Source organism: Oenanthe melanoleuca, chromosome 24 (genome assembly GCF_029582105.1).
Source record: "Oenanthe melanoleuca isolate GR-GAL-2019-014 chromosome 24, OMel1.0, whole genome shotgun sequence".
Classification (NCBI taxonomy): domain Eukaryota; kingdom Metazoa; phylum Chordata; class Aves; order Passeriformes; family Muscicapidae; genus Oenanthe; species Oenanthe melanoleuca.
The window spans coordinates 7,169,310-7,192,865 of record NC_079357.1 but is presented as its reverse complement, the minus strand read 5'-3'; the positions used below and the strand labels follow the sequence as shown (position 1 = coordinate 7,192,865).

General features: G+C 51.4%; 1 protein-coding gene across 1 annotated transcript in view; it reads right to left on the bottom strand.

The window, feature by feature from the left end:
• Positions 1–17,325, bottom strand: part of JAM3 (junctional adhesion molecule 3) — a 30,597-nt gene extending 13,272 nt beyond the window's left edge. Inside the window, exon 1 of the mRNA XM_056509718.1 lies at positions 17,157–17,325. Coding sequence (XP_056365693.1) covers positions 17,157–17,208 — 52 coding nt within the window. The 5' untranslated portion in view covers positions 17,209–17,325. The remainder of the gene's footprint in view (positions 1–17,156) is intronic.
• Positions 17,326–23,556: the final 6,231 nt, after the last annotated feature.

Below are 23,556 nucleotides of genomic sequence, written 5' to 3'. Positions count from 1 at the left end.
GCAGGAACAGGACCCCACAGGATGAAGCTGTGTGAACACCACTGGGTATCTGTGTTCACCTGAAGGTGTAAGAATTTGGGATTTTGCCCTTAATTCACTTTCTTCCTGCTCACCAGTACAGAAGGTGAGGAGATGCCTGACTTCAAACAGGGTACATGCAGTTCTGGAACGAAATCCTAACCTGTTTAAATCTCCTGATTTAAATCTCCTGACTTAGACTGGGACCTTAAAGACCTGACTGCATTTGCTGCAGAGAGGGCTCATTAGCACCCAGGCCACACACACAGGCTTTTTCTTCCTTTTCTTTTTCTTTTTTAGTTTTTTCTTTCCTCCTCCTTCTTTTTGGCTTTTCTTTTCTTTTCTTTTCTTTTCTTTTCTTTTCTTTTCTTTTCTTTTCTTTTCTTTTCTTTTCTTTTCTTTTCTTTTCTTTTTTCTTTTCTTTTCCTTTTTTCTTTTTGGACAGGAGGATTTACTATTCTACCTCCTAACCAGACAGCAAAGCACACCCACCCTGAGGAGTGGAACAGGTCACTCTCAAGGAGATATGGAACCCTCTCAGGTCAAAAGCCTCTCTGCAAAGCAGCTCCTTTTGCAGCCAAACATTCCTGCTCTCTCCCCAGCAGGCAGGGAAGCGGAGGTGTAGCCTGGGAAGACCACACAAAGCTCTCTGATGGTTTCCCCAAGCCTGGTTTCATCATGCTGGGGTGCAGCTGCAGACAGTCTGGCTCAAATCACCATCTGATCAGAGCTCCTGCAGCTCAGAGTTTCAGCCCCACAAAGGGACCTTTCACGCTGCTGCCATCAAGGAGAAGAATTTATACTTTCATACATTTATACTACATTTAATAAATACCCTGCAGATGTGGCTGTACAAGCCTTGCCCAACATCTTAATCTGGGCTTGATCTGAGCCCAGCTCTGCTGTTTTCCCAAGCTCATCCCCCGGGCTCTGGCTCTTCTTCTGACTGTACATGCGAGTCGGGAAAGAAGCAATATTTGTGTGGATGACTAATACCCAATTCTTAAAAGAGATTAGGATGGATGCAGTAAGGGCTCCAGAGTTTCCAGCATGTCAGATTGCATCTCTTTCTGGGATATAATTTAGGCCAACTTCAGCTCAGAGAGAAGATGGAAAGAGTTGGAATTTGCCCCTCAAAATCAGGGATGGAGGGTGGTGGAGGGGGAACAGAAAGGAAACATGAATAGGAAAGCTGTTATTACCATTCCCTGCATTCCTGAATTTCTTCTTCCTTTCCAACAAACCTGAGGATGAACTGGAAGTCTTATTTCCCTTGTGTGAGCAACAGGGAATAGGGCATGGAGCTTCTGCCAGGGGATTAAATCCTGCCCAGACCACTTCCTTGCCTTGCTGCTGGCCTCTGGGGTCAAGCCCCTCACACTGATGCTTTGGGCTTCCAGTGTTAGGCTGAGCCTCCAGGAGGGAAAAACAGGGGCAGGTGGCCTTGCTGTGTGGTTCTGAGGCAGGAGAGCTTCTCCTTACAGCTGCACCAAGGTTTTGGCAAAAAAAAAAAAAAAAACAAACTGGGGAGAAATCCAGATCACTTGGCCAGGAATGCATCAAACCAGCCAGGATGTGCTCAGTGCTGGTCTTGCCATTTTCATTAACAAATGAGCAGCCTAATTACACCTTCAAACTGGGCTGGCTCGCAGCCAACACCAGGGAATCAGTGCAAAAAATGGGTCATGAGGGGATCCCAGGAGGGCAGCTGATCCCCACCTCTGCTTTAGGGCATAAAAACCCCCAGTTATGCAGATGGCCAGGCCCCTGGAAACCTGAGGAAGATGAGGGATTCCCTTGCAGTGTTTCCCCCTCATCTTTTCCATCTGCCCAGGTGCTGCACCCTTCTCAGCTGAGCCTCAGTCCCTATACATTCAGTATCCCCTGGAACTCAGTAAGGACGTGCAGTTCTGGTTCACTGGAGTAAAAAAATGAGGAATGGAAATCCAAGCAAGAGCAAAGGCACACGCTATCTCAGGCAGCAGGGGATGTGCCACTCTGTCACCTGTTTGCCAGATGAGAGTGCCTTGCTGCAGCAAACCTCAGAGCTAAGACGGTCAGCACTAGAGAGCCATGGCAACTTTTGCACAGGGCAAATTGGAAACCAACCCTTCCTGCCTATTCCCACTTGCCTTCCATTGTTTCCTCAGCCTAGGAACTGCAGGCACATCCTACGTTTTATCTCACTTCAGCACGTCCCCTTCCTCCCCAAAGTGGCAGATGCTGGTACCAAATTAGTGCAAAGTGGGAGGGAACCAGCAGATAACTATCACAAGAGCCAGGGCAATGGTGCTCCTGCTGTCCTCTCCCTTCTCCCAGCAGGACTCTCCTGGCAGCAGACAGGTGCTGGGGGATGAAATGCAGGACAGAGTAGGGTCAGATGTGACAGGGATCTTTGGCCAGTGTCAGGGAGAGGGAATGAACCGCAGCAGGAAAAGGGGCAAGTTCCTTTATTTTTGGCTCGTGTGGGAATTTGACTCAAGGACTGCTGAGAATCTCAGAAGGCACGGTGACGTTTTCCAGGCTAAGCGCCAGCAGAGGCACAGACTTGATCTCAGCAGGTATTTGACTTCCCTGGGAGCTGGGATGCTCAGTACCTGCCTGACCCTGGCTTTTGATGAGGACACACATCTCAGAAGCTGCCTGCAATGCAAAGACAGGAAATAAGCGGATATGCTATCAGCACCAGGCTTTGCAGTGCTCCTTAGTGTCTGGCTGTGTCCCAACCATCAATACAGAGACTTGCAGGGGTTTAGCCTATAATCCTCTATTCCTCTGTCTGTGACTCTAATCTCCTGATCCTCCCTTCTCCTCCAGCCTAGAGCTTGACCAGAAAAACAGGGATCCGGGCTCTGCTTATTGAAGACCAACCATGTCATCTTCCTGTGGAAAATGGGAGTTGGGAAGGGAGCAGTAGTCATCAGAGCCAAGAGCCGGGAGTAGGCTGGAGAAGGGAACAGGAGAGGGCGTGAGTAAGCACACAGAGAAATCATTTATGACAAGACTGAAAGCAGCTCTCGTTTGAAGAACATTTCCTCCAATTTCACAGTGTAATTTTTGCCTTTTTCCCTCCGCGTGCGGATAATTCCAGCCCCGGGTACAAACCACAATTGTCTCACTAACGCGCCGCATGAAACGCAAACAAACCAACGCTGCAGGAGCCTGGCTGCAGGCACCCAGGGAACATCCCCTGCTGCTGAGAGCAGAGCAAGAGCTCACACTGATCCCACTGTCGTCATTCCAGGCGGGAGAGGTGGGGCTGGCCTCCGCCAGGCAGCTCTGAAGCTTTGCAGAGAATCTGTCAGAACAAAGAATGCAGCCCCACAACGGGGGAGAAAGGCTCAGAGAGCCACGTGCAGGCCCAGAGATGTGATTTTAGGGGCAGCCCTGGATCACAGCAGCAGATCTGAAAAGACTTCCTTGTTAACATCAGCCTGAGCAAGCACAGGCTGCCAACCTGAGCGGGGAAAAGCACCGCAGGGTTCAGGGGAGATTATTTTCTTAGGAAGTGCACCGGGGAATTAAAGGGAACCCAAGTGAAGTCACAGACAGATAAAGATGAAAAGCATGACACACAGAGCTATTAGGGAGATGCCAGTGTAAATGAGCAGGGGAAGAGGGAAGGGAGAAATGCTGTGTCAGAGCAAAGAGGACAAAACCCATCCTAGCTCAGCCCAGCCTGGATTCCTGACCAGGGCAAGCCTGTTTAATAGAGCAGAAACAAGCCTTTGCACGGAGGGGTTAAAAGATTACTTGTCCTGGGGGAGTTGAATTAGCCAAGTATTTGGGAACCAACTTCTCCCAGACCCTGACTTGTTTTTCTCCTTAAACATCATCATCTGCTGCTATTTTTAGCAGAGAATTTTCTCAGCTGAATGCTCCTAGTTGAGTGCTGGTCAGAGGCCCTTTTTCCAGGGAGACATGGCCCAGCAGCACGTGCTGGTCCCTGGCTCAGCCCAGCTCTGTGCCACTGTCCTGCCATCTCTGGGCTCTGTGTGCCACACTGCCAGCTCCCTCCTGAGGAATGGGGACAGTCCCCAGCCCAGCCTGGGGCAGGCACATTAAATGCCCTCAAAAAGCCAGGGGAGGCTACAAAGTCAGAAACAGCTAAAAGGGGTAGACTGGACTTGGTAACTTGCCTAGAGGCTTCAGCAGCACGAATGGCAAAAAAGGTGGGAAGGAGATCGAAAGAAATGATTAGGCTGACAAAAATACCAGGATCTGCTTCTCAGGATTAAAATCTATTTGGATTCATTCCAGTTCCTCCGAGGGAAATCATGTAAGCTTTTATTGTTCATAAAAGTTGCGACTAAATTCGGATTGCATAAAGCTTAAGGATATACCTCTCAGAGGACAACCCTGCTGGAAGCAAATGAGGTAACTCCCTTCCTCTTCTCTGCTTTTCTTGGGGCCTTCATTCTTCCTTGGCCAAAACCCCAATCTGTCCATCAGCCCATCAGAGCCTGGCTCCTGGCTGCTCAGCCTCCAACACTGCTATCTGCCTGTCCACCTGCAATTAGCCATGTGTCACTGGATGTTTCTCAGGGAGGTAACGCTTGTAATTCCTTTTATCTACAGCTTGATTTAATACCTGCCTGCCAGAGATCGGCACAGAAATCAAAAGGCCAGATCAGGGCACATGGATGGACAAATTGAGTAAAGCAGGAGCACACCCCTGGCTTGTCTGTGCTGATGTGCAGCTCAGGCTGGGGGACCAGGGAGGACTGGGCTCTGGGGATGCTGGGGATGGAGCACAGCAGAGCCACAGTCAGGCAGGTCCCTGTAACAATGGCCCCTTCTTGGTTAGTATATCTGCTCCCTGCATGTCTTGGAGTCATGTCAGCGAAGCAAACAGACTGGGAGCAGATTTGCACTCCCCACAGCAGCACAGAAGCCAGCCCTGACACAGAGGAGCAAGCTGGGCTCTTGGCTGCTCCGTGCCTCCCTGCCAAGTTTCCAGCTCTGCTCAAAACCTGTGGGAGGGGAGAGGAGAGGCAGGGTCAGGAAAGGCTCAGCTCACAGAACCTGGCAGCTGCCTGCAGGAGAGGGAGCCAGGTTGAGCTCACCTGTGCTCCTCCAAGGCTTCCCAGGTGACACCAAACCTGGCACAGTGTGGCTTTGCCCTCCTCATGGCCACACTGAAACACTGGGGCCAGGGCAGCAGCACAGATGCTGCAGGAGGCCTCGGCCCTGAGGCAAGAGCTGCCTGCAAAAAGCTTCCCCCAGCCCTGCAGGAATCCCAGGAGCCCTGAATTTCTCTCCTGACCTTGGTGAACGCATTCCAGCACATGGCACTTAACCTTTGAGGCTCCTTTGAAAATGCCAGTGCCAGCATTTCACGGAGGAGTGTGCTCCCCCTCGCATCTGCCCCTCTATCAGATGCTGCCAGCACCTCTCTCTCTCTCCTGGCTCTGCTCCCAGCTGAAGGACAGACAATAGGCATTTGAATCCAGTCTCCACTTTCCCTCCCAAACAGCCTGGGGAGATGGCATATCAGAGACAGAGCTGAGAGCAGCACTTGCCAGCCAGCCACAAGTCTCTCCAGACCCTGGCCTGCCTTCCCCTGCCCTCCCACAGCCACAGACCCACACTGCAGCGGCCACTGGGCACCCAGGCCAGCTCTGCTGGGCAAGTCCTGCCACCCTCCAGTTAGCCAGGCCAAGGGAGTCATCTCTCAGCACTCTGCTGCTGCCAAAATCCACTGGATCATCCTGGATCCCAAACCTGTTGGCCACAGCACTGGCCAACGGACATCTCCTGGACCTCTCTGCTGTGCCAGCTCACTGGAAACATGCTGGCCACCTCCTGGACTTCTCTTGCTCACTCTTAGCAATATCTACCTGTAATTAAATGATCCAGGTTCCACCTGCAAAAGGTTCAACCAGTGTTCTGGTGAGAGCTGTCCTGGATTCTCCTGAAGAACCATCTTCCTAGAAATAGCTCTGCTGCTGGAGCCATTCAGCCTGTTTGGCACCATTCCTACTGCTTCATAGATAACAACAGAGAGTGAGAAAAACCTGTCTAGACACCGTTTACCTTCCATGGACTCTCACTGCCACATCAAAGCACCTCTACAAACAAAACTGCAAACTGGCCAGGTAATGCTGCCCAGCCCTCCTGTGCCTGCTCCAGCCAGAGGCAAGGACTCATCCCATTATGCTCCAGCATTTATCTTTAATCCAGGCCCTTCTGACAACAGCAAGAGAGGTAGGATGAAAAATATCATTACAGGATCATCAACAGAAGTCACCTGGCTTCCCACTACCCAGGTGGGGCTGCATCCCTTCTGCTCAGCACCCAGAGACAAGCTGAGATCTCACCTGTCTCCTCTGGGCAGGCTGCAACCCCCCAGCTTCTCTCAAAAGCTGCCACACACTTGTCACACTTGTCCCTTCTGCTCAGCTGCTGGATCCTTTGCCTCCCCAAAGCCATGTGTGTGAATGCTGGACAAGCTTTGCTACGAGCTGGGGATCACAGAATCTCTTCCTGTGATACCCAAGGAAAGGAAGGTCAGCACCCAACTCGCCCACCGAAGCCACTGTCACAGCAGGACAAAAGCACAGGAGCACAGGGAGATGCTCAGGATACCCTGAAACCAAGGAATTTCTGGTTTCTTGAGCACAAATTAGTTGAAGTCCCTGCTGTGGGGAAGCACCTGGCACTGGCATCGAGCACTGACCCCATGCAGCCACCGCCAGAGCAGCATCTATCTCATTATTTTAATCAGGGTCCTTTGAAATACCTTCTGTGTGAGAGACAGCCACGAAAATCCCAGTCTGGCTTTATTCTGTCTCAGGCAGAAACAGCCTTTATTTAGCAAACTGCTGCTAACAGCTCTGTCTCATTAGTCAGTGTTTAGGGAACCAGGCTGCAATTGTTCTGAAATCTGGCATTGCAGAAAGAGCCTTGATAATGAGGTCTACAGGAGACAATTTCTCCTGACAGCCTCACAATGACCTAGAAATCCTACTTAATTCCCTGTCAGGGAAAAGTGCTGAGTAACAGCGAGGTGCAGAGGCACTGGGGGCTGATCCCAGAGCGAGCTGCAGCCTCTGCTCACTCTTGGGGCTGGGATGCAAGTCCAGGGTGTCAGAGCCAGCCTTGCCCAGCTGCAGCAGCTCCCCAGAGAGCCAGAGGGGCAGAAACAGGGGTTTTGCTGTGGGAAGGGGTTTGTAGCCTTGGCAGCACGCAAAAGTCCCTGATGACACAACAGGAGGAGGCATTTGGAAAATCAACAGCCAGCACCTGGATCTGGGCTTCTCAGGGCACTGCCTCCCCTTCAAACTGTGCCAACACCCTGCCAAGGAAATGCCAGGCTCACACAGCCCCACTTTTATCTTGTTATAGGGAGCTCACCAGCTCCACTGCCCCAGCAGAGCCTGTGCCATAGCCTGCAGTGTTGCAGCCTCTGGAGCTGCACAGGTGCCGTCCCCAGGACATGGGATGCACCGTGTGTGTGCCCTGAGGTGCTACTCAGCCTCTGACACGCTCTGCCCCAGCTGCTTTCCCCCATTCCCCGGCAGGAGCAGGCAGCAGGCTGGGGCAGGCATGGCCCACAGACACCTCACTTTCAAGTGGTTTGTTTTCCTCAAGCAGCATGTGGACGTGGCCACAAACCCCTGGGCTGGGTGGCCCAGGGCCAGCTAGGCCAGAAGGTGAGGCAGGGGGCTGTAGCAGGAATGTGGGATGGGTACAGCTGACCTCAAAGACCATCCCCAGCACAGACCCTCTCAGCCATGTGCTCGCCACCTGTTTGGGGCAGCAGACGAGGGGCTAAGGCAGGAATTCTGGAGCTGAATGCAGAGTCTGTTCAGGAGGGGTCTGGAGAATCCTACCCCCATGATGTGAGCCTGAGGGTGCTGTCTGGCAGCCCCTGGCACAGGAATGCACTCCAGCCCACCACGTGCAGGGCTGTTTAAAGCACAGCTCAAATGTGCAAAGGATCTGCTGGAAAAAAAAAAAAAAAAAAAAAAAAAGGAGAAATGTGCAAATGAAATCACCAGCCGAAACAGTGTCTAGAGACAACCCTAGCCAAGTCCCTCGAATGTCAGCAGCAGCAGAAGGAGGGCTCAGAAACGGAGAACCCGGCTCAGTCTGTGCTGGCTCTCCTGGCACACACAGATCTGCCTCACACACAGGAGGAAAAGACATATGCTGAGAAGGGAAGGCACAGCTTTATTTTACCAGCCTCTGTTCCCGCATGAGATGTGCTTTAAAGACTGCCTTGCAAAGTAAGAATTAAATCCAAAGGTGCCTATGCATCTTCCTTGCTCTCATCCCCTTATCAGTTATCTCCAGCCTGCTCCAAGCCAGAAGATGAAAGGATCCTAACACCACTTATCTTCCCACTTAAGAACATGCTTAAAAGCTTGCTCTTAAAGAGCAGGACACTCAAGCCTGGGGAAGCAGCTGTAAATTCTGCAAATGGGCTTCCTTGCATTTCTTTGAAGGAGCTGCTGCTTCTCAATGAGGGACACAGATACCAAAAGGAAATTCGGGAAGGAGGAAAGAGGGAAGCCTTTATAGCCAAGAGAGTCTTTGCCTCATGTCCAGGACGTGGAGCTGAGTGACAGATGTGAGACTTAGGGCATGTGTGCGTCAGGAGTGACTGAGGACGAGCCAGGAATCGAAAAGCTCTTGGGAAATATGGAAGCAGCCAGGATTGTGCCATATTTGTCACTCCAAAACCATGCTGTCCTCGGGACTGTGCAGTGTCACAGCCAGCAAACGTTAGGGATCTCCTCACACACTGCAGGCAGAGCTGCTGTATCCAAGCCTGCTCCAGGGCTAAGCCTTGAGGCCAGGACCTCTCCCACAGCCCCATGTCTGAATTTGACCCTCAGCTCCCCTCTGTAGAGCTGCTTGTAACCACGGTGAACCTGGGCCGAGCTTGCTTTTGTCATTTAATAGCTGAGTCAAACTGTCAAAACAGCCAAACAAGATCTGTTCCAAATATTTACAGAACGAGGAGGATCAAGGAGCCTGCAGCAGAACACCAGGAGCCTGCCCAGAACAATCCCTGTTGTGGGCCAGCAGCAGGTTGCTGGTGGGCCATGATCACGCCCTGGGACATGGGGAAAGAGCCCTCAAACCCTCCCATGCTCAGGGATAAACCAGAATCTGGAGTCCCCTCTGCCCCTGGCAAAGCCACAGCCCTGCAGGGCCATCAGCCCTAGTCACAGCTCAGCTGTTGGCTTGGAGAACCTGAGCAGCAGTTGGCAGTGGGACAGGGGGGTACTGGGGTGCTGCTGCCAGCCCCAGCACTTCAAAGGGCTCCTCTGGCCCTGCTGTGTGGGACAGGACAGCTGTGTGTGACAGCCAGCCCCACCCGAGCACTGGTGATGGTACCTGGGGTAAGCACACATAAGGCAGCTCCAGCAGGCAGAGCCCAGTACTGCCCTGAGATTTATGGGATGCTGAGAAGTGGCCAGAGTGAACGGAAAACACCAGCACCAGAAGGATGTTTACCAACTCAGACAGCCAGTTCTGCTTGAGGAAGAGCCCACGAGGCTCAGTAGGCGATTACAAGGCACTCTGCCAGTTCAAAGGCAACTCCATCAGCTCTGAAGGAGATAAGGCATCGCCTCCCTGGGAAATCAGCCCCATCCACATACACTACATGCAACCTCAGCAGAGCAGCTGAAAGCAAACAGGGAGGGAAACTGTGCTGTGGGAGCCTCTAGATCAACAAGGAGATCCGTGGTGGGTGAAGCCAACCTGTTCCATTGCTCACATCTCCAATCCCACAGCAAAGCACGGAGCAATCACACTAATGGAGGTGCAGCACTCCCTCCACTTTGCTGGTACCTAAACACCCCAACAAGCCCTTCTTCCAAGGGCTGCCACAGGCTGGGGAAGCCAGAGATCCAGAGAACAGAGTTGGGACTTCCCTTTCCAAGATGCCCAGGACCTCCCTAGCACAGAGCGGATGTTTTCCAGGCTCTAAAAATAACCAGCTCCAAAACAACGTGGTGGTCATAAAGAAATATTTACCTTCAAGCTTTTGCTGAAGATCAACATGGAAGAAAAAGATTAAAGCAAAGATTCAAGTGTGTATTAGAAATAGCTGTTGATAAGTTCCCTTTGAGGGGATAAAAGCGATTTTACAGAAGCAGGACTATGCAACACCTTCCCTGCAGTGTGAGCTGCAGGAAATCATTCAGGAGAGTGTCAGCAGCCAGAACCTCAGGAGGAAGTCCATTAGCAGGCAGCAATCTCCTTAATGGACCCTGGGGTACGTGGGAAAAGCTGCTGTGGACACAGGGGCCACGATTCACACAGCCGGTGATCATCCCACACCCCCAGGAACACTCCTCATCTTTATGACAGCACCATGCATTCATCTTTTGGGGAGCTTCCAGTGAGGAAGAAATGGGGAACATGAGTTTTTTCTTTTTCTTTCTCTCTCTTTTTTTTTTTTTTTTTTTTTTTTGTTTTGTTTTTCGTTGTTGTTGTTGTTGTTGTTGTTTTTTTGGTTTGGTTTGGTTTTGTTTTTTCTTTTTTTGCCAGCCCCCAGCAAACGTGAGCAGAAGCTGTTCTGTAATGCAGGTAACAGTAGCAACATCCATCAAACCTCTGTTTTCCAAGGATAACATCCTGGCAAAGCAAAAAATGCTGTCTCCACGGGTGATTTTGGGGCTGAAAGATCTTGTACATTTACACACAGACAAAATCATTAAGTTCTCTGCTGTGCAGCCACCTCCACTCGAGGTCTGAGAGAACACAGCCTCCCTGGAGGGATGAAAAGTGGCAGGAACCTTTGTACTGGGAATAAAAAGCAGGACTGCTGTGCAGAGCTCTGCTCCTCTGTTAAAAGGTAAGCATGGCTCTTAAAAGAGCTCTCCTCCATGACCTTGCTTGCCAGCCTTATTCCATGTCACTAATGAAACACAACTCCTGGCTTCCTCTGGATACGTGGGATTTTCATAGGCTCCTTCAGCAACTGAAGGACCTCATGGTTGCACATCTTGAGATATTCTCAGTGTCAAAAATGGCAACTTAATTACGTGTCTCAACGGAAGTCAGGTGCTTTCAAAAGACCTGGAATTTCACAAGTATTTTACTCCCAACCTTCAAAACAGAGCCTAAAAGTGTCCTGATTTACGTCCTCTCTCTCAAATACTGGCCACTTATATAAGAAATTGCCCAAAGTTTATTAAGGCAGGGATTTTCAGAGGAGGTCATGGGTATTAGAAACCCAGCCTAGTAATAGGAACAAATCCCCTTAGATTTCAGTGGATTTCTCCAGCTCAGCAGAAAATCTTACCTAGGCCACCATAAAAATATTTTTTTAATAGCTTGATTAAAAATCTCAAAATACTGCTGAACATTGTCCACTGCTGCCTTTTAGCCAAAGACAGAGTAAGTCCCTGGCATGCTGCAATTTTAAAGCTCAGTGTCTTCAAATGAACCAGCTGTGCCCAAACGAATTAAAAGGACTCTGAAAAAACCGGCTGATCTCACATTTGTGTTGTAAATAATCAGGCACATTGAAGGGAGTAGGTTCGAGCATGTTCTGGCTTTAACTCTGAAATCCCTGGGATTTATGACTTAAAAAAAAAAAGAAAAAAAAAAAAAAAAAAAAAAAAAAGGAAAACCTTAAGCATTATCTGAACACAATTTAATTTCATCTACTTCATCTATTGGTGCTCTGAAAAACCTTCATTTCCCCTTGCAACCCAGTCTTAAGCCCTGTGCTCCAGCACGTGAGGGGCACCACAGAGCCCAATACCTGGCATTATTTATACTGACAAGCAATTCTTGCATGATAGAACAATTCCCATTAATTTTTTGAAGTACCTGTGGGCTGTCAGGTTCCAACATGAGTGTGGCTTAGTTTCTCTTTGATTAGCCAGTGCCAGCCCAGAGCTGACTGGGCTCTCACCTGACAGTCTCAGCATTTCACAGCTGAATTCATGGGAATCTGACTCAACTGAGCTCTCAGGAGCTGGAAAAATTTCTGAAATATTTGTTGTTTTGGGTTTTCTTGTTTGTTTGTTTTGTTTTATTTTTTGTTTGTTTGGTTGGTTTTGTTTTGTTGAGGTTTTTTTGTCAACTGGCATTTATAAATTTTGCTTCTTCCTCTGCTGCTCCTTTCTCTGCCTGTTTTCTGGTTTGGAACATGCACCTCCAATCCCCTACACGGCAAAGAAGCACCTTTGACAAGACACTGAGGAACTGCAGAGGAAGTTCCTTTCCAAACCACACTTTTTGTATATTGGGTTTTTTTCCTAAGACATTTGAAGGCCTGGCTGAGGATGCTGCTCTGAAGAACAGGACTGCAGCTCGATTTGCAGCTGTCCTGGAGCTGCCCTCCCTGTTCTGGACAGCTGAAGTCCTGCCCAGGAGTCACACAAAGCTTCCTTAGATTGGCAGCAAGGCCACCAAAGGGAGAGCAGGACCCCAACTGACTGTTCCTGAGCAGGAAACATCTCTAAAATACACCTCCCTCAACATTTATCCCCCAAGGAAGCTGCCTGATCTCTGAAATGAGAAGCAGAAGTTTGTGAGGAGTTGATTATCCCTGATCCTAGCATTCTGGTGAAGCCTAAGGATTCCATGAACCCCTGATTTATTTTGATAAGTCTCCACAAGAAAGAATTGAAACTCTCCAAACAACACTTCTCCCCTCAGGTTATTCCTGTTGGTGCTCTGAAAGGTCACAAGCAAACAAAGACCTGAGCTTTCCAGCCAAAAAAAAGTCCTGTTTTGATGTTATTATTTATTCTTCTGAAAAGTGAAACCTCTGATTTGCAGCAGGGAGTTGGAGTGCTGTGACCCATCAGGTATTTCCTCTGCCCCAAGCACAGCTATTGCCAGAACTGCACCCAAACAGCAATCCAGGCCCTTTGGGGGAAATTTCAGGCCGTGTCCAGAACATTCATTAGTGCAATTAAAGCCATTAGCTGGCTCTGAGGCCGTGCCCTGACTCAGCCAGGGACTGGGGTTTGCTGCACACACCCTGAACTCCTCCACTCCACAGAAGTGATGCTCGGTGATCAGCTGGGTTTGATCCTGTCTGGCTCTGAGGGAAGGAACCAGCCCTTATCAATCAGGAGAAGACGCTGCAGCTCAAATTCCCATCGATAGAGAAGCCAGATTGAGAATGTAATTATCCTAATTAATTTTATATCTGGAACCCATCTCCTTTCACACAAATAGCAGTTTCCAAGCAGGCCACCGGCTTTTTTTTTTTTTTTTTTTGCACAGTGCAGTGGTTTTATCTTGTTGAGGGGCATGTTGGCAACACAAGCTGTGCAGACAAGGACTCTTGAGGACTCAGGATCCTGTTGGCTTGTGGAAATCTTTGCCTTTGCTAACTCCCTCCCACCACTTCAGGCTGGCTCCTAAGGAGTTCACGAACCTTCTCCGGATCATCGGGGCTTGATGCAATCAACTGTGAAGCATTAGCTCTAAATATACAACTGGGAGGGCAGTTCTGCATCAACACACAAACACTCATGACACAGGGTGAGCAAGCAGCCAGCCCAATTTGCAAGAGAAACTTAACTAATAACCCAAGCAAGCTGCAAGGAAAACAGGAGCGAGTGGGGGCTGATCATTGCTTTGCCCTTTGGAGATGGCTAAAGTTTGGGGCAAACTGGCAGGAGGCCACCCACAGCTTTTGTCCTTGTTGTTGGAGCTAAATGCAGCAGCTCATTCCGCTTTATTTACTTGTTTAGGTGATTTTTTGGCAACTCCAAGTGTGTCCCTGGTGCAAATCCTCTGTGCGTGGACAGATAATTGAAAAACAACTGCAGCATGCCAAGAGACCCAGAATTCAACTTGTACAGGGAAAATAAACACTGATGGAACCCAAGCTCACAAAGCACAACAACATCTCAGTCCACAGGCTAAAGCAAACACATTTTACTCTTTGGATCTCCTCGTGTTTCAGCAACCAAGAAATTCTCGGAAGTATTCAGGGCAAGAGGGAATGCGCTAGTGTCACATTCCTTGTCAACAGCTGTAAAGGAGATGTGCATCCAGCCACTCTTTGGTGGCAATGCCAGACCCTCCTTACCCAAAAAGGAACACCAAGCCCTTCCTAGGATTTTCTGGAAGATGTTATTAAGCGTCTGATTTTGGCAGGGCTCTCAAAGCTGTTTGTCCTGGTTTTTTACTGCATGTTGAAAAGAAAGCGATACTACAAATACTTCCCATCAGAAATTACCAACAAGCAACTTATCATCACTGCAAGAGAGCTAACATTTCCACCAAGTGGTTTTTGGCACTGACAGCTGACTCAGAACAGTTGTTGGTGGCTGGGACAGATGGACTTCATATATTTAAAAAAAAAAAAAAAAAAAAAAAAAAAAAGAAAGGAAATGAGAACTTCTCCATAGATTTTAAAAAGCCTTTTGCGAAATCCAACCTATTACCAAGCCTTTAGAATTAAATCAAAAGGAGATTTGAATATAATGAGCTTTAAAACTGAAATGTGCCTGGGACTTGCCCATATCTCCCCATCAAGGACTACAAGATATCAGCATGTTCTATTTTCAACAGGAAATACTTGAGAGTTTTGGGAGGGTCTCCACAGCTCTGCCCTCAGCTCAGCACGTGAAAACCTTTAAAATCCAAATATTTGTTTCCACAGGGAAGCTGGCAAGGAAAGACCTCAAGGTAGAGCTGATGTAAGCCCCACTCTCCATCAGCACTGCTGCTTTAATTATGACCATGGCATTTCCCTGATGTGCAGAATCTTTAGAGGCTTTCAGTGCCTGGAGCTGGGAATGCACTGAACACTCCATGCTTCATTGGCTCCCGTTCCACGGCAATGTTTTAAGGCCATGATCAAGAACAGGAGTTGTTCTGGCACAGCACACAGGAGAAGTCAACCCCAGCTCACAGCACTTGGGAGTCACAGCAGCACCTCAGAGCCTAGAGCAGGTCACACTTGGGATCTCAGCATCTCGTGAGCTTTGTCGCCTTCTTTTCATGCCTTTTTTTTCTCTCCCCCAAGTAATCAGTTGGCACAAACACATCCTTCCAGTCACACTCCCATCCCACTATCCAGCACCAGCCCTGCAGGCTTCAGTGCATGTCTAATTTTATGGTGACAGCATAACCCTCTTTTAGTGGGTGCCCCCAGTAATTCAAGCCAGGCGTGGTGGAAGTAACCTTTTTATTCTCAACCTCACTCTGCCCAATTTTTTTGCGCTTACAATCCCAAATGTAAACATTACTGCAAATCAACGCAGGATGAGGCACTTTGACTTTGAATTTAATGGAAAGCAAAGCCTGGTACCACTGGGTTCACTCACCAGCTAAATGTTCTCAAGCAGAGGTGTGAAACCAGTGGAGTTTGGCTGCTTTTGGCAACTATTGTCTGTCTGAATGCAGAAATATCTGGAGTTTGCTTCCATTCTTGCTATCTTTTAGGCCAGATTCAACAGGACACTTAGGCTCTGCTCACATAGCACAGGAAGGAAATGGGGCATCTTTCTACCCTCCAGCCCCGCTGTAAGGGAAAGTTGTGTTAATCTGTGGTTTTTCCATTCAAAGAGAGCAGCAAAATCCAGAGTTAGTGCTGGGCGGACTGTGTGATGCTCTGGGATCAGGCACTCCTGATTTCTCCCTGTTGCTGAAGCTGTTTCTGCTCCAAACCACAGCAAAGCAGCGAACAGCAGAGCATGGAGCGCGTGACAACTCTCTTCTTGTTGGGGATGAGCATCAGAGTCATCTTCACACCCCTCCGCTGACTGATCGGGTAAAAAGTGCCCAAATCTCACTTTATTTGAGACCCAAAGCGACTCTGACAGTTCTCTGCAATCACTGGAGGATTGTTTTCTGTCCTCAGATCAACTGTTTGAAATATTACCACTGACTTCAGCCTTGAGTTGACCCAAGACAGTGACTGGTGAGTGTGTACACGCTCAGCCCCGTATATTTTGGTGCTCAGCTGTAGGCTGGCTGTCAGCCTAACCCCACTCCACCCCATCTTCTCCTCCTGCCATCTGGGCAGAGGGGGGAGGACAAGGCGAGCCCACCGGCTGCTGTCCCCCTCCTCATCCCCCCACCTATTAATAGCCAGACAACAAATGAGCCCAAATTCATTCCTGAGCGGAATTAGCAAATGTTTTTGCAATTAAAACTGCAAACATTTATGCGGGGCCCCCCGAACAATAGGCGCCTGTGCCTGGTCTTGAATAGGCACTAGTGTCCACCCTGCCTGCCTGCCGAGCCTGCACATTCCTGGCACCCTCAGCTCTGGACCCGCTCCTTGCTGAGCTGGGTTTTGGGATGTTACCCCTGTCCTGTGCGTGCGTGTGTGTCCCACACTTCCTGCAGCACCCGCCGGGTCCTTGCCGCCGGCTCCTTGTCGCCGGCCGGTCCTGGAGCCCGTCCCCATCCCGCCGGTTGCCCGGCTGTCCCTGCATCCCCCAGGCTCGGCCAGCGCATCCCTCCCCTCCCTGCCCCGGAGCAAGGAGCGGCAGCGCATCCGTGCCGGGACAGGGACAGGGACAGGGACAGGGGACAGGGACAGGGACAGGGACAGGGACAGGGACAGGGACAGGGACAGGGACAGTGGCAGGGACAGGGGCAGCGCATCCCTGCCCTTCCCCGGGATAGCGATGGGGGCAGCGCATCTCCTCCTTTCCCTGGGATCACAACCGGGGCAGCACATCCCTCCTTCTCTCACTCCAGGATGGGGACTGGGGTAGCGCATCCCTCCTCCCTCCCTGCCCCAGGATCCCGACCGGTCAGCGCATCTCTGCCCTTCCCTGGGATCGCAACGGGGGTAGCGCATCCCTCCTCCCTCCTTATTCCGGGATCGGGACAGGGACACCGCATCCCTCCTCCCTCCCTGACTCCCGGATCGGGACAAGGAGCAGCGCATCCCTCCTCCCTCCTGATTCCAGGATCGGGTCAGGAGCAGCGCATCCCTCCTCCCTCTCTGACTCTGGGATCGGGACAGGGACACCGCATCCCTCCTCCCTCCCCGACTCTGGGATCGGGATGGGGGCAGCGCATCCCTCCTCCCTCCCTTACTCCGGGATGCGGACGGGGACCCCGCATCCCTCCTCCCTCCCTACTACCGGACCGGGATGGGACAGCTCTCCCCGGGCCGCGGGGCGCTGCGGGGCGGCGCGGGGCGGCGCGGGGCGGCGCGGGCGCTGCCGGCTGGTACTCACCGAGCAGGGGCAGGAGCAGGAGCCGGAGCAGCTGCGGCCGCCGCAGCGCCATGATGGGGTGTACGGAGCCGAGCCGAGCCTGCGCACTGCCCGGGCGGCGCCGGCCGGGGGCGGGGGTGCTGCGAGCCGGGCCCGGGAGCGGGGGCACCGCCGGGGGCGGGACCGCTCCGCACCGCAGGGAGGGGGCACCGCACCCACCGGCAGGGCGCGGGCACGGCCCGCCTCGCGGGAGAGGGGTGGTCCCGGCAGTGGGATGGCCGGGGGTAGGGAGGGGGTAGGGAGGGGGATGGTCCCGGCAGTGGGATGGTGTGGGGAGAGAGGATGGTCCCGGCAGTGGGATGCTCGTAAACGGGGAGAGGGGATGGTCCCGGCAATGGGATGTTCGTAAATGGGGAGAGGGGATGATCCTGGCAGTGGGACCCCCGTGAATAGGGAGAGGGGATGATCCCGGCGATGGGACCCTTGTGAATGGCGAAAGGGGATGGTCCCGGCAGTGGGATGGTCGTGGGTGGGGAGAGGGGATGATGCCGGCAGTGCAATGCTCGTGAGTGGGGAGAGGGGATGGTCCCGGCAGTGGGACCCCCGTGAATGGGGAGAGAGGATGATCCCGGCAGTGGGGCCCCCGTGAATGTGGAAAGGGGATGGTCCCAGCAGTGGGACCCCCAGGGGTGGGGAGAGGGAATGATCCCGGCAGTGGGATGCTCGTGAGTGGGGAAAGAGGATGGTCCCGGCAGTGGGATGTCCGGACGGTGAGAAGAGGGGCCGTTCCTGCCCGTGGGAACCCCGCCGGAGCAGGAGAGATGGAGATCCCGGTAGTGAGACCCTCGGCGAGTGGGGAGAGGGGTCGGTCCCGTTAGTGGAACCCCCAGCCCGTGGGGAGGAGTGACCCCGCTTTTGGGACCCCCATGGATGGGAAGAGGGGGTGATGCCGGCAGTGGGACCGCCGTGAATGGGGAGAGGGGACGGCCTCGGAGAAGGGATGGTCCCACCCGTGATGCAGAGAGGGGCCAGTCCCAACCACTGGTTGAGCTCTGTGGAGAGAAGGAAACTCACCCCGAGTAAGGCGCAGGGAGGATTTTAATATTTTTGAGCCAGGATATTCGCGACATTTTGGTTGTAAACCCATTCAAGTTTTGATCCAAAGTCGGTGTTTCCCCCTTGTATTTAACAAGAACCCCTAAAAAGAGATTTCTCTGAGAATTTGCCCTGAAAAACTAATTCTCATTGGTCTGTGAATTTCACTATAAACTTTCAACAACTCGAAGTAAAAACAGAAACAAGCAGCTGGATGGAGAATGCAGCTCTTGAGGAACTTCCTGAGTCGTAGAATCACAGACTGCTTTGGGCTGGGAGGGACATTTAACTCCAACACCCATGGGCAGGGACACCTTCTCCCAGCCCTCATGCTGGGCCAAATCCTTTCTGACACAGCCAAATGTTTGATTTAGTGATTTTGCCCTGAAAAATGGCTTTGCACAGACAGCTTTCCGAGCTGCTGTGTGGTCCTCAAAAGTGCCCCAGGACCGTTTTTCTTTGATTAACAGAAAGCAACAAAAATTATCAGCGTGGGACAGTGACCCTGAATGGAACGAATTCTGTGTTAATGCTGTCTCTTGCGTCACTGCCAGCAGAGTCTGATGAGGATGTAATTAAGAAGCTGTTTAAGATCAAGCAGCTGGAATGAAAGCCAGAGCTCTCCTCTGCTCTGTAAACCAGCTTGGCAGAGCTAGCAGAAGTTAAGGGATGTAAAAATGTATTTAACCTGATAATGTAGCAGATCTAACTCGAGATGCTAATGAGCAGATTTAAAGGGCTGATCTCAGCCTGGTGAAATTAATGCAGGGAGTCTCATCAATTCTAATGGCCAGATGGAGCATTTCCCTGAGGATGAAGGGGAAGGAATCACCTAATAAGGCTGTATGGCTTAAAACCTGACTCTGGCAATCTTTGGGCTGGGTCCCTGTCGAGTAAGGAATCATTTTAACACAGTCGGTTTGGGCTGCTCTGACAGGAGAAGTAAAATGTGATGACAGTGAATATAATCAGCGATAAAGTGCAATCACTGAAGTGTCAGGATCCTCTTCAGCTCCAAGCAGCTTGATCAGGGCAGAGAGGAGAAGAGACAGAAGTGACAAAGAAGGATGGGAGGTCTCTAGTTGAACTGCAAGAAAAAAAAAAGAAAATTATTTCAGTTTGGATGGTGCTTGGAGCAACCTGGTCTGGTGTAAGGTGTCCTTGCCTATGGCAAAGTGTGGAACTAGATGACTTTTGAGGTGCCTTCCTACCCAAACCACTCAGTGCTGCTCTGACTGGGGATAAGCCGTGCTGGGACAGCCACAGGAGGACTGTGCCAAGCTGTGTTGGCTCCCCCAGCCCATCTGGGCCACTCGAGGGGGAGCTGGATCTGCTTTGAGGAGCTCTTCTAAGCCTAGATTTCCCTCTCCAGGCTGCTGGAGCACAGCCTAGGCATTCCCTGAGAGTGTGTTTGTGGGTAATCAGTGCAGGCACAGGCTGGGTTTGGAGTCAACTGGCAGAGCAGATCTCACCTTCATGGATAACACCAGGGTGTGAAACCTTGGGCACCATCTCAGGTATCCATCCTGCACTGAGGCGTGTGCCAATTGCTTGTCTCAGGCTGCTACAACAGGTGCCAGCTTCTCTCTTTGTGCTGCCTCCGTATTTCATTGCAACCAGGTCCTGCCTTTTCAGCTGCCATTGCCTCTGAGGAGGGAGCCCTTTGAAATGTGAAACTCAACAAGCTCAAGGAGTCACAATAAATGTTATACAGGAATTGTAGCGCTCATCAGCCTGGGATGGCAAAGCACTGCTGTGTAAAACATTGATTTTCACACACAGATGAAGGTCTCTTTTCCTTATTTAATGTTGAAACAAGTGACTAGAATAAAATTCGTGCTGAGGGCACAGGGGTGTATTCAGGAATGAGGAGGCACATCTTTCTATGATTTCCTTGTTCTCTGAAGGATTTTCCAATCCATGCACCAAACAAGGAGTCAGGAGGATGATAGGAAGGGAGCACAGACTCTGCCCTCCTGAGCCCCAGAACAGCCTGTGTGGGAGTGATAGAGAAGAGAATATGGGATAAGGCAGTGGAGCCTCACTCCTGGCACTTGTAAGAACAGAGGGAGGGTGACCAAGGACTAAACTGGAAAAAAAAAACAACCAAAAACCCTTAGGGATTTCTGAAGCTTGTATGGAGCGTGCTGTACATCAGGTTTTTGGGATCTGAAGGCAACTCAAAGAAAATGGATCCTTTTGATGCTTGCAGGGCCTGGAGGCCCAAACTGAGTTTCAAGCCCTGCTGGGAAGAAGCTGCTCAAACCTGTAATAACAGGCTGTGTCTGTCATGATGGCTTTTCAATAGCAGTCCACATGTCAGGAATGTGATTATCCAAGGCACTGGGGCTCCCAGGGCTCTGCCAGCTCTGTGCTGTACCTTATGTGAGGAGGAGCATCCTGTCTGAGCCCTCAAGGCTGTCCATCTGCACCCTTCCCAGCCAACAGATTCACTCCAGACCTCTTTAACTTTCATGCTGTCATTGTGGCAGGACACTGCTGGCCTGGGAAGAGGGAGGTCCTGGCAGACAGCCCCACCAGAGAGAGGGTTTGGCTGCTCTCAGAGGTGGGAGCTGGTTGTGCTGTCCAGGTGGGAGCAGAATCTGTTCTGTTAAAGAAAAAACTTTACACAAAAGAGGAGGGTTCTGGGCCACTGTGTTTTCTTGAGGGGAAAATACCAGCAGAAGTGATTTTGTTTGATCTGAAGTGTCTCTAGAGCCACCTTTGCATGTGACAAGATCACAGGTGATGTGTGTAATGGGTGACAGAGTGGCCGCCAGAGAGGAAAAGTCTTCCCAGAGCTGCACTGGGGTGAGCAGGAGCTGTATCCCACCTTTGGCTGAACAGGCCTGGCTCTCCTTGGTGGGACAGGACCTCTCAGTCTAGCTGGGTAGGATGTTTGGGAGCAAAGTCCTGCCTTGTCCTGGAGGATTTCAGTTTAGGCTCTGCAGGCACGTGTTTATGCACATCACTCCTGATCTCAGGAGCCATTTATCCCAGATCATTCTCAGCAGCTCTAGGATGAGATGGAGGTGTCTGGCCTGTGTCCAACCCTCTTTCACAACACTCCTGCTGCTTGGGCAGCTTTTTGTGGACAGCCTCATGCTACAGTGCATCTCACTCTTAGCTGAAGGCAGCATCTCTTTTTTCTGCCTGCTGAAGTCTAGACAAGCTGTTGATTCCCTGGTGTCACAGACCATGACCCCACTCCTACACCACTCCCATCATTTCCCCCTTGTTCATTGCTCAGGCATATGCTCATCTATTTTAAATCATTTGTATGTGTGAGGCTGAGTGGCTCCTAATCTTGTCTCCCTCCCAGGGCGTCAGTCACACTGGCATGTGCCTTTTCCCTGTCTGCCTCCCTGTCTTTATGGACTGTGGGTATTTTTAACTCTACCCTCTAATTAGAGGCAGTATTCTTGGGATATTTTGTGCACAAGGGCTCTCTGGTGAGCAGGGCAGGCAGTGAGCACTGGGGACTGGCCATGCTTGGAAACCTTCCTGCTGAACAAACATGGTCCAGCAGAGCCTGGGATGTGGACAGTGCCTGCATTCCTGCAGCATGCTGGGGTGACAGCTCCACAGAGGAGCCAGCTCACTCCTGAGACAGAACCACAGCTGCCTCCTCGTGCTGCAGCACAGCACAGTGCCTGCTCAGGGCTCCCTGCAGCTGCCTCCAAGCTGCACGCTTATTTCTCCTGACCTGGAGCAGCCACATTGCTGGGGACATCCCTGAGCTGAACTCCCTCACCCTATGCTGGTCCAGGCATGGAGAAGACAGTGATACTAATTAGAGGTGGCCTTGAACCAGGTGTCCCCAGCCAGGACTTTGTCTCCTTGTCCCTCCAGCACCAAGCAGCACTGCCTGCCTGGCTCCAGCACCCTCTGGAAGCTGAGGTTCCCCAGCACAGAGGCATGAGGCAGCCGTGATTGTGGCTGGTGTGAGCAGGACTTTCCTCTCCCTGCTGAGCAAGCAGCATCTGGCTGGCCCAGGGCAGCCGCCAGGCAGCGTGTGGTGTGCTGCACGTCTCCTGTTCACAGCCAAGTCCTCACTGCCCTGACACATCCCCAGCATACCCAGGCCAGCTGGCCACTGCATGGCACACTGACTGTGCCCTTGCCAAGGCTGCAGGTGGCACAGCTCGGGGGTGGCAGGGCTGGTGCTGGGGCTGGTGGCCCAGCTCAGTCTGGACACATCGTTGGTGACAGCAGGCATTGCTCCCCAGGCTGGGGCTGCCTGGAGAGGGTGGGTACAGCTCTCCTTCCTCTGCTGGGGTGTGGAGCAAGGCTGCACTGTCAGTGGGAAGGGGAGGCTTCCTCTCTCCTGATCCTGTGCAGACTCTGGTGCACAGACACACTAATGAGATAAGGCTCTGTTGAGCTTTGTTCTTGAAAGACAGTGAGGACCATAGAGGCAAAAACATTTGCTTCAGGAGAGTGAGGATGTTCTGCAAAGCTCAGGGCTCCTGCAATCCTGATCTCAGGCTGCGCACACCATGGGGCAGGAGCTGCTCTGCTTCCTCAGCATCTTGGCAGGAGGGCAGTCCTCAAATCCAGCCTGTGCAGGAGAGAGCAGCCTCCTTTCACCATGCCCCTCACTGCCCCCCTGCACACCCATCCATCTCCCTGTGATCCCCTGTGCTCCTTCCCTTCCTGAGTCACTGTTTACTCTGGCTCTAAGGCTCCTGCTGCTGTGGTGCAGCAGCCTTGTCTGTAAGCTGCATTTTCCAAGCCCTCCAAGGTTGTTTTGACATGCCTGACTAACAGTCCAGTGTCAGCCAAGGGTCTCCCACCACCCAAGCAGCTCGCCAAACAACACATGCCCTGGGGCAGGCAGCTGGTCATGCAAACACCTTCCATGCACACACACACCTCTTGCAGTGCTTTATTGTTTAATAAGTGCCTTGGGTTTTGCCATCCCGGCTCTTCTCCATGTGAATCCCTGGCTAAAGCTGGTTTTCATGGCTCCTGATGGAAACCAGTTGAGTTCTGCATTGGCAATGTGCTCAAGTGCAGCAGTTGCTTGGAAAGGAGTCAAGGATTTAATCCTTGTTGGTCTCTTGAGTCTCCGTTGTGCTCATTTCCCTGTCCCAGGTAGATACCTGATGGCTTATCCAGGTGATGACATCCCACACCTTTGGATCTGAAGCAGTTACAGGAGAGGGCAATCAAGGGAGCTGTTCAGGCTCCCTTGGAGGAACAGGGATTTCTTGATCTGGCTGCTTTAGGACTTTGGGTTTCTGGAGAGTTGTGAGGCTCGAGGGGAATTGCTTTGTGTCCCTTTGGTCCTCTCCCTGGGAAGCCTGGTGGAAGCAGTGTCCTG